The following is a 10,467-nucleotide window of genomic DNA, read 5'->3' as shown; positions in this document are numbered from 1 at the left end:
TTTATTTTGCTTATAAAAAAACTTAAAGACATATCTATCTGTTCTCTTAAAATAGAAGTGAATTTTATTTGACATAAATATTTTATTTTGGAAAATATATTATTAAAACTGAAGTATCTTTTCTAAATTAATCTTTTTCATCATAATTATTCAAACTTATGCCACTGACTTAATAATTATTAATTAATTAACTATAAATCATTTATTTTAAAAAATTATTTTCTATCCAAACTTACCATTATTCTCTAACCAAAATAATCATTATTACATAAATGGAATATTTTCTAGTCAATTTTTTTCAATAAAATTTAACAGATTTACTTAAAAGTGACATACAAACTTTAATATTATATATCCATGTATATTATTATATCATTTCACATACAAAATATAACCTATAAATGGTTTATTAAAACATATAAAGGTATTGTTCAAATATATGTCATATAATTTGATGATTAATATTATTTACACACATATATATTTAAATTATAAGAATACAATAATTAAATTTTAGTTTAATATTTTCCTCAAAAATAAATATAGAAGAAAATTTATTTGGCTTATAAAAAACTCAGAGACATATCTATCTATTTTATTAAAATAGAAGTGAATTTTATTTGACATAAATATAATTTTGGAAATATCTATATTATTAAAACTAAAGTACGTTTTGAAAATAACTCTTTTTCATCATGATAATTACAACTTCTTCCACTGACTTAATAATTATTAATAAATTAACTATAAATTATTTATTTTGTTAGATTATTCTCTAGCCAAATTTATCATTATTTTCTAGCCAAACTTATCATTATTCGGAATATTTTCTAATCAATTTTTACAGTAAAATCAAACAGATTAAAAAGTGACCTACGAACTTTAAATATTATATATCCATGTATATTATTATTTCATTTCAGATACAAATTATAACTATAAATGTTTTATTAAAAGATATAAATTTATTGTTAAAATATATGTTAAATAATTTGATGATTAATATTATTTACATATATATTTAAATTATAAGAATACAATAATTAAATTTTAATTTAATATTTTCCTCAAAACTAAACATAGAAGAAAATTTGTTTGGCTTATAAGAAATTTAGAGACACATCTATCTATTTTATTAAAATAGAAATGATTTTATTTGAGATAAATATTTTATTTTGGCAAAAATTGATGTATCTATAATATTAATTTAATTTATAAATAAATAAATAAAAAATGGTTAATGTAATTAAAATTTTACTAATTAATGAATATGTCATATAACGTACCATTTTGATTGATTTACAATCCAACCACAATATTAGCAACTGCAGATTATAGACAATTTAAAACTGTCGATATATCGTAAATGTCATATATTACAAATCGAAAACAAACACCCATATATATATATATATATATATATCTGTGCAACTATTATAATATCGCATTGCCAAGAATTCCATATATTCATTTAATAGAAAGCCTTTCTTAAAAAAAAAAAATTATATATATTTTTGTATTAAAATAATCACCCCTGCGGCTCCACGAATCAAGCTATAGTTGAGGGATTGGTGTAAAAATGTGGAAACACTCTTATTCAGCCGAGACAATTATCTCAAAGTATTCTTACAAATTATTCAGTTAAAAAAATTGTTTTTGGTCAAAACAAAAAGATATTTTTTAAAGAAACTTTTGGAAAAAACAAAAATTAAAAAAAAAATGAGTCATCCACACATGTCTCTATCTTTCCCAGCCAAAATCACCATAATGATTTTTTTTTTTTTTTAATCTTTTCAAGATTCCGACAATTCCATACTCTGGATCCACCACTATATAAGAAGACGACAGAGTGATGCTTGAGATGAAGAATAGAGTCATCCTCAGCCATAGACGGAGAGAAGATAAAAGAATAAATATAATTACCCGCAGATTGAAGAAACCATGGAAAGAAAGCCTTTTGAGGTTGAGACAACAAAGACGGATGAGGATCAGAAACCCTACTCCGCCGTCGATGGCGGTGGTTCTGATTCGGTCGATTCATTTGATGAAGATCAGAAAAAGCTCGTGTATAGAGGATGGAAAGTCATGCCTTTTATCATTGGTAACGCTTTTTTTTTTCTCTATTCAGACACTCCGTTTTTTTTTTTATTGTGCGTCTGCTTTTCTCAACACGGTCCAGAAACTAAATAAAGATGTGAAAATAAACTAGAACATGTCGTCCGTGAATTTTAAAAGTACTTTTCTTTTCTCTTCTTCTCTTTGACTGAAAACGAATGAAACCAGGATCAACCAAATCTACCAGATCTAGAGAAAGAGATATTACAACTTTTTTCATTAATAATGCTTTTTAATTTTTAGTTTTATACGCTTAAAGACAAAGTTATTTAGTTTCTGGGAGTTACAGTAAAGTTTCAAGTTAAAGAAGCACTGAAAGTACAATCTTCGATTCGTGTGTGTTTCGGTTTAAAAGTTGTGAATTAAAAAGTTTGATACTTTATGGGAAACCCGTTTTTTCTTTGACAACTGATTCATTTATTGTGAAAAAGAAATTAATAATGATTCTTGTTTTTTTTATAGGTAATGAAACATTTGAGAAGATTGGGATCATTGGGACATTATCAAACCTTCTCGTCTACCTAACTCAAGTATTCAACCTCAAGAAATACACAGCTGCAACCATCATCAATGCCTTTAGTGGCACCATCAACTTCGGCACTTTCCTCGCTGCTTTCCTCTGCGACACTTACTTTGGTCGCTACAAGACTCTCAGTGTTGCTGTCGTCGCTTGTTTTCTGGTAACTACTAATGCTGTTCTTAACGGTTTAGTTTTCGTCAAGACTCTATTCTTTTTTGTTTTTTTTTGTTTTTGCTGAACCGTGTTTTATCTCTTGTAGGGATCGCTTGCGATACTACTCACGGCAGCAGTTCCGGGACTGCACCCGACTCCTTGTGGAACAAAAAGTTCATGCGAAGGGCCAGGTGCGGGCCAGATTTTGTTTCTGATGTTGGGTTTAGCGCTTCTTGTGGTTGGTGCTGGTGGTATCAGGCCGTGTAACTTGGCGTTCGGTGCCGATCAGTTCAACCCCAAGTCCGAATCAGGAAAGAAAGGAATCAACAGTTTCTTCAACTGGTACTTCTTCACTTTCACGTTCGCGCAGATCATCTCGCTCACGCTAGTTGTGTATATCCAGTCGAATGTGAGCTGGACCATCGGTTTGAGTATCCCCGTGGGTCTCATGTTCTTGGCTTGCGTCATTTTCTTCGCTGGTCATAAACTTTATGTTAAAGTGAAAGCCTCGGGCAGTCCCTTGGCTGGTATAGCTCGTGTTATAGCAGCAGCGATCTCGAAACGAGGATTGAAGCCGGTCAAGCAGCCTTGGGTCGATCTTTACAATCACATTCCTCGTAACTATGCAAACTTGACCCTAAAATACACCGACCAGTTCAGGTATACTCAATAGTTCTGTCTCTATTGCTTTATATCCGGATGAAACATTCGCCTTTACTTCTAAATATTTTTAAAATGGGTCGTATAGACCCCAAGTTGTCAAATTTGTTTACCAAAATATATATTTTTTATTTACCAAAATATTTTTAAAATGGGTCCGGTTGGAAACTAAATGTTGGTTTGTTCGTTATATTGTTAGGTTTCTAGACAAAGCAGCGATAATGACACCTGAGGACAAGTTGAACTCTGATGGAACAGCTTCGGATCCATGGAAACTATGTACGATGCAGCAAGTGGAAGAAGTGAAATGCATTATAAGAGTGATTCCAATCTGGTTTGCTTGCGCTATCTACTACCTTGCAATAAGCATTCAAATGACATATCCCGTCTTCCAAGCGCAACAGAGCGACAGGAGATTAGGTACCGGTGGCTTCAAGATGCCCGCAGCCACCTACGTAGTGTTCTTGATGACCGGTATGACGGTTTTCATCATAATCTACGACCGTGTCCTTGTCCCATCGCTCAAAAGAGTGACCGGTCTAGACACTGGTATAACACTCTTGCAAAGGATCGGAGCGGGAATCTTCTTTGCGGTGCTGAGTTTATTGGTCTCCGGGTTCATAGAGGAACGTAGAAGAAGCATTGCGCTGACAAAACAGACTCTAGGGATGGAGCCTCGAACAGGAGAGATCTCATCAATGTCGGCCATGTGGCTGATTCCGCAGCTGGTGCTTGCAGGTATAGCTGAAGCATTTACAGCCATTGGACAGATGGAGTTTTACTACAAGCAGTTTCCTGAGAACATGAGGAGCTTTGCTGGCTCTATCTTCTATGTCGGTGCGGGGGTTTCTAGCTACCTCGCTAGCTTCTTGATCTCCACTGTTCATAGGACAACTGAACATTCACCTTCGGGGAACTGGTTAGCTGAGGATCTGAACAAGGCGAAGTTGGATTACTTCTATTTCATGCTCACGGGACTCATGTTCGTTAACATGGTTTACTTCTTGATAATGGCTAAGTTTTATAGATACAAAGGCAGTGATGATAAAGTCATCTCTGCTATTGAGACCAATGAAGACGAGACCAAGCAGAAGCAAGAGAAGAACTCGGTGTAATCTGTAAACTTTTATTATTTATTTTCGGTCATCTAATTCAGTCTCATCTTTGTTGTTGTACTGTACTCCGTAGAAACAAATTAATGAATGTAAAACAAGATTTTGTTGCCCGGTTCATCAGACATGGCAGAACAAATCACTAAAAGAAGTAGGGCTGTTCGTTTCTCCGTTCGGATGAGCCATTTGGATGAAGACGAGAGTTTTGTTCGTTTAGGCATTAAAAGTGCAAAAAAATCGCAAAAACGTATTTTCATGCCAAAATAACAAAAACGCGTTTTCACGTCTAAACCCCAAAAACGCATTTTTCCGCCAAAACACAAAAACATGTTTTTCCGCCAAAACCACAAAACATGTTTTCCCGCCAAAACCGAAAAATGCGTTTTCTCATCAAAATGCATTTCCCGCTGAAACCACAAAACATGTTTTCTCGTGAAAACCGCAAAACGTGTTTTCCCGCCAAAATTCATTTTCCCGCGAAACCGCAAAAAAATATTTTCCCGGCAAAACGCATTTTTCCCGCGAAAATCGCAAAAACATATTTTTCCGCCAAACACATTTTCCGCAAAACCCGAAAAATGTGTTTTCATGCCAAAACTACAAAAACGTGTTTTCACACAAAAACCGCAAAAACGCCTTTTCCCGCGAAATATAAACAAAATCTAAACGAGTTGTATCATATATGCCTTATCCTATCAGAACCTATTATTTCTTGTCTTTTTAAACCGGTGAAGAAGGAATGAGTTGTCATTTTACAAACCTTTGTGTTACAGTAAGTCAGACTATATGAAATCTTTCTCTTAACTTCCGACTTCTATTTTAATACTGGAAAAATGTCATTTAAATTATCAATTTTCGAATTTGGTTGAAACAAAGTATCAGTTTTTACATAAATAAAAAGTTACACTGAAATATAGTCTATGACGAGGGTATGAAATAGAGTTTGCCCTAATATTTTTTCAGGCACGAACTCCAAGACGCCTCCAAGACCAATGTCTTCCGGCGCCGGCGACGCGGTTTCTCGCCGGCGTCGCCGGCGCTGGGCCTCCTCGCCGGCTCTGCTCGTCACTTTCACCCTTTGCTTCCTGTTTCACGTTTTTCTTCGTCTGTTACCGGTTCGTTTTCTGTGGATTGTCGGAGGTGTTAGATCTCGGCGGATGCTACGACGGAGACAAGAGCTTCGACTCTTCGTTGGGCTTCTTCTGGCGGTCTTCCCTACCGGTTTGGTCCTTCCACCAGCGATGAATCGAGAGGATTCTCTCGCTGCCTCCGCTCTGCTATGGACTTCGGGTTCAGACCCCGTAGTACCTCTATCTGGTTACCGTCGGTCAAGTCAAACTGTCAACTTGGTCCAAATCTTTCAACCGCGTATGGAGCTTCGTTTACAACTGTCTAACTCAATCTCTCCATCTCTGGAAAGACTTGAGTCACACGGGCCACCGTGCCTTGCTTCTCCTCATCTCACTGGTACCAGATCTCAAAGCACCACAAGTTCATATCCGAATCTCTTCGGTGATGCTTCAATTTCTCCAGCCTATAAAGTGATGCTATCTTCCACACCGTGGTTCATCCTCGACGGTGGTATGATTCCGCTCCGGCGAAGAATTTCCGGCGACCACCTGGTTGGTGCCGATGTACGGTACGTTTCTCCTCGGGTTGTGTTGACAATGCTTTACAAATTGATGTCCACTTTGACTTGGGCCTGGCCCAGTTGTGGAATGGAACCTGTCAGCCCAAGGAGCTTCCTGCCAAGACCTAAATATTTAGAAAAAAACGAGATCCAGCAATCTGTGGCGTCTGGGTTTTGGGCTAGGTTTTCAGAGATTCCGGTTGGGTTTACCGGGATCTCACCTCGGTGTATACTGTCATATCTCTTCTCTTGGAAGAAATTACCCCTGGATTCAGCGGACACAGTTCTATTTTGGTCATCCTCTTCTTCCGAAGAGAAATCTCTATCACCACATCCTCTTCCTATGGCAAGAGGTACTTCCTCGGATTTGTGGCCGAGTGTTTGTTTCAGTTCCTGCATCGTTTTGTCATCTTGCGGAGCGGTCTCTACGGGACCATAAGATACAAGCGAGACTATCTTGATAGTTTTCATAGATGGGGTCTGGACTCCAACGTCACTTGTGACTATTCTCCAGCTCTCCGTCATTGTCGTGAAGGCTTCACCGACGCATTCGAGCATCGTCTCAAATTCGCTGTCATCTTCTTCTGAAGACCTATCTTGTTTAGCTTATTTATATGTTGTAGTTTATGCTTATTGCCAAAAAGGATGGATAATTCCCTTTTGCCCTTGTATTGAAGAAGATCAAGATTGAATTAAAGTCAGTTTGTGTTCAGAAAAAAAGTAACACTCAATTTTTATTGATAAGCCATTTTAATTATAAACTTTCGTTGACCGTATTATTTTAGTCATATCGTTAGTCAATTGTTATAGTTGACTAAAAATAAGCCTAAAATAGTTTTTAAAGTTGGTTGACTTTCGCATGGACTTGGAATTCCCCCCTATTTGCCAATAGAAATGTTGGTCTACTTCTACAGAAAATATCTCATATAACCCTTCTATTATTATAATATTTTTTGACAAAAGTAAAATTCAACAAAAAAAAATTCAAAAAAATGGAAGTAACTTTGAGAATAAATTATTTAGTAACTATAAAATTTTATAGATATAAATATTGAATAAATAAAAATATAATTTTCATTATTTCATTCAAAATAAATTTAAATTTTTTTCATTTATATTCTAAAATAGTTAGTTAACATATCATTAGTTTAACAATTATTTATTAAATAATTGTGAAGCACTTTTATAATGATTACGGAAATTAGGTCACTTTTGTACCCATTCATATAGTCCTAATTAGATTATGTTTCATAATTTTATCGTCAATTTTTTTAATTTTGTTTGTAATATATTAATATAGTTTTTTATTCTCACGAGAATAAAATTAATGGTATGTAGATTCGTCATGATTCCAATGATGTAACAAAATCTTGGATCTTAACAGTTTTTGGTGAAACTTATTTTTCATTAAAATGCAGATAGAATCTTATCACACATTTATAAAATTTGCATAATTTTTTTTTTGATGACTTTGGTATCCGGATGTCCATGAGAGAGACCGACTAACGCCTAATGACCGTTCACCGGAAATTTGGACAGCCCACCGGGTAGCCCGCCGAAAGCATTTAGGAGGACTGATGATCACATGTTAATCCACCAGTAGCCACATGCAGCTTGGACATGGGCTTCTCTGTATTGGGCCCAAAGATCCCTCAAGATAATTACCACAAATCTATCGGCAGCCGCAATTCGAACCATGTACATGTTGGATGTAACCCTAAAGTGTGACCTTTCCGCTTGCCTCTAGAGAAATTGTATAATTTTGTATTGGATAACTCTTTTTGTCTGAAAATAAAAAATTGAGTTAACATTTCACTAACAGATTTTTTGACAGTAAAATTATAAAACAATAATCCAAATAAGATTATATAAATAGTTACGAAAATTGATCGTAAACAATTATAAAAGTTCTTCATAATGATTTTATAACTAATTACTAATTACTCATTAGGTTATAATATAAATGAAAAACTTTTATATTTTTGGTTTGAATTATTTCTTATTTATAATTTTATTACTAGTATTATAATTATTTTTAAATATTTAAAATTCAATATTTTGGAAAATTGTTAATTTAGATTTGTGCCAAAATTCAACTTTTCACTCAAGCTACAAAACTTTAACTGTTGACTAACGATAGGACTAAAATGATACGGTCAACGAAAATTTATGATTAAAAAAACTTGTCAACAAAAATTAAGTGTTTTTTTGGTTTACCGAATAGTTGGCGGCTTATTTTGACCAAATTTGAAAGTTAATTTAAATGACATTTTTCTAATTTTATACTAGTCAGAGACAGATCCGATCTATAGAAACCAAAAAAGGAAGAGTGCATAGATTTATATGAGTCGAATCCTCAATGTGACAATGACTTGACGAAGAAAACTACCTTCAGTTTCCGTAACAACTCTTGCAATGAAAACACTTTAGCTTAATTATAAGACAAAATCTTCTTCTCCATCCTCTTTCAACCACTGATGAGTATATCACACTTTTCCTCTCGCTCTGATTGTAAAAAAGTACGTACTTCCTTTTTAGTATGTACTTGGGAGATCTTCTAAACCGTAGCACCATATCTCCACTTGCTCTATGTTTTGGTTTCCATTTTTTCTTTTTGGTTAACGTTGCTTCTCGTAGAGAAGAAGCTGTGGCTGCAAGTGTCCTTTCTTGCACGTAGAAAGTACATCACTCCAGCTACCGATCACCTGAAGATATGTTAACACATCAAACGGGTGATAAACGTGGAATCCTGTATATGCCTTCAAAGTCAAGTGTATTTATTACCTTCACAGTTTTATCATCGTACATGATCCACCGATCGTGTTGATGACTATATGCAAAGCAATGATAATGCTGTCCATAATAGCAAACCTGGAGTTTAAGAAAGCGCAGAACAACAACGTTAAGATCATAGAAAACCAGAAGAAAAACATATAGTAAACACGTACCACGGAAGCTAAGCTATATATGCTCTTAGGGTCAAGACCACGGTACATGATGCTGATGTCTATTTCGGTATTCAAGGCTGCAAGAGTAGCTGCTATGTCTTCTACACTCTCGCATGTGTTTTGCCACCCTAAAACTGCCAACCCCCAAAAATGTTTGGACACAAATATCAGTGATCTGAAAAGGCTAACATTCAACAGAATCCCTAGGAAAAGAATTACCTGCAGTAAAAACATGTGGTGGGGTGTTAAGAAAATGGCGGATATGGTTGGGTTTCCCACACCCACCAGTTTCAGGATCACAGGCTAGTTGGTGGTTCATCTCGACAAGATTTAGGAGTTCATCAAATGCAGTCTCGGGGCAGGTAACCTATTGGACATAATGTGAGCAAACCAACAGTGAATTATGAAACCAATGAACACTTGCATGATTAGTATCTCTTTTCACCTTCATGTTCCGTAGGGCACTAGCGTTGATGTTATGGAAAAAGGAAGTGTACTTCATATGCCTCGACTCCAGCTCACAGTTGTAGCAATTCAGTTGCTCAAAGATATTCATTCCAAACAGAGTGTGGGCAATACATGTGCGGTTGGCACAGTCCCATGAACCTGTATAGTTGCTCTCTGAAGAATCTGTGTCAGACACGCTTGAGCTCTGAGCAAATGAACGATGTAGGCAGTCGAAAATCACAGCCAATACTTCTGAAGCATCGTTCATCTGAGCCTGTCCACCATATGACGCCCAACTTTAGGCTTCTTGATGCAACGAAAATACTCTGTATTAGGATAAATATTTGAAACCAGAACAAGTTTATTACCTCTTGGAAGAAACTGCTATCTGGATACAAGTTGCTCAACGCAATCCTGAGTGTTGAAGGAGTTACAGGTTCTTTTCGTATTTCCCTCGAAGCAGCGCTTAAAGCAGTAAGAACTTCATACAATGAGCAGACGACACAAGGATCTCCAACGTGATGGTGATCTAACATTGAACTACGCAAGAACTCAGCCCGAAACACCCCCAGATTCCATAGAGACTGAGATCAAAATAAAACAACATTAAAAGTATAAATCTTTCAAGCTGTATACTGTAGACATTGATACCTGAAAAATCAAAACAGTTTTTGAAAATGGATGTTACCTGTATGATAACATTCAAAAAGCAATTGTATTCCCCAACTTCATTCTGAAGACCTGTGCCAAATATGCCAACTTCGGTAGAGGTCGGAGACTCCTTTGTGGAATCAGAAATTTTATGACTGTTTACTTCCAGAGGTGTCCTCAAACATGACGTCATATTTCTACCTCCTTGGTACGTATCTGGGTTGAAAAAAA

General features: G+C 35.6%; 2 protein-coding genes across 3 annotated transcripts in view; one reads left to right on the top strand and one right to left on the bottom strand.

Moving 5' to 3' along the window:
- The first annotated feature begins 1,852 nt into the window (after positions 1-1,852).
- On the top strand, positions 1,853-4,680 carry LOC106335386 (protein NRT1/ PTR FAMILY 2.10-like). Of its 2 annotated transcripts, none has more exons than XM_013773899.1 (4): positions 1,853-2,101; positions 2,578-2,795; positions 2,895-3,442; positions 3,648-4,680. In XM_013773899.1, the coding sequence occupies exons 1-4, from the start codon at positions 1,942-1,944 to the stop codon at positions 4,561-4,563; spliced, it is 1,842 nt and encodes a 613-aa protein (XP_013629353.1). In that variant the 5' UTR covers positions 1,853-1,941; the 3' UTR covers positions 4,564-4,680. The 2 variants fall into 2 exon arrangements, with proteins under 2 accessions (XP_013629353.1, XP_013629352.1); XM_013773898.1 differs by having other exon boundaries at positions 2,895-3,448.
- A 3,815-nt stretch (positions 4,681-8,495) lies between these two features.
- Positions 8,496-10,467, bottom strand: part of LOC106330821 — a 4,796-nt gene continuing 2,824 nt past the window's right edge. The window contains exons 2-8 of the mRNA XM_013769231.1: positions 10,274-10,462; positions 9,954-10,169; positions 9,584-9,859; positions 9,358-9,505; positions 9,139-9,272; positions 8,975-9,061; positions 8,496-8,895 (exon numbers count right to left, since the gene is read on the bottom strand). Coding sequence (XP_013624685.1) covers positions 8,809-8,895; positions 8,975-9,061; positions 9,139-9,272; positions 9,358-9,505; positions 9,584-9,859; positions 9,954-10,169; positions 10,274-10,462 — 1,137 coding nt within the window. The 3' untranslated portion in view covers positions 8,496-8,808. The remainder of the gene's footprint in view (positions 8,896-8,974; positions 9,062-9,138; positions 9,273-9,357; positions 9,506-9,583; positions 9,860-9,953; positions 10,170-10,273; positions 10,463-10,467) is intronic.

This window comes from Brassica oleracea, chromosome C3, assembly GCF_000695525.1.
Source record: "Brassica oleracea var. oleracea cultivar TO1000 chromosome C3, BOL, whole genome shotgun sequence".
NCBI lineage: Eukaryota > Viridiplantae > Streptophyta > Magnoliopsida > Brassicales > Brassicaceae > Brassica > Brassica oleracea.
The sequence above is the reverse complement of the archived record's forward strand: the minus strand, read 5'-3'. Positions and strand labels throughout refer to the sequence as shown.

Coding starts and splice junctions, on each gene's coding strand:
- LOC106335386 (XM_013773898.1), top strand. CDS start 1,942: ATGGAAAGAAAGCCTTTTGAGGTTGAGACAACAAAGACGGATGAGGAT. Junction 2,796..2,894: donor CTGTCGTCGCTTGTTTTCTG/GTAACTACTAAT, acceptor TATCTCTTGTAG/GGATCGCTTGCGATACTACT. Junction 3,449..3,647: donor AAATACACCGACCAGTTCAG/GTATACTCAATA, acceptor TTATATTGTTAG/GTTTCTAGACAAAGCAGCGA.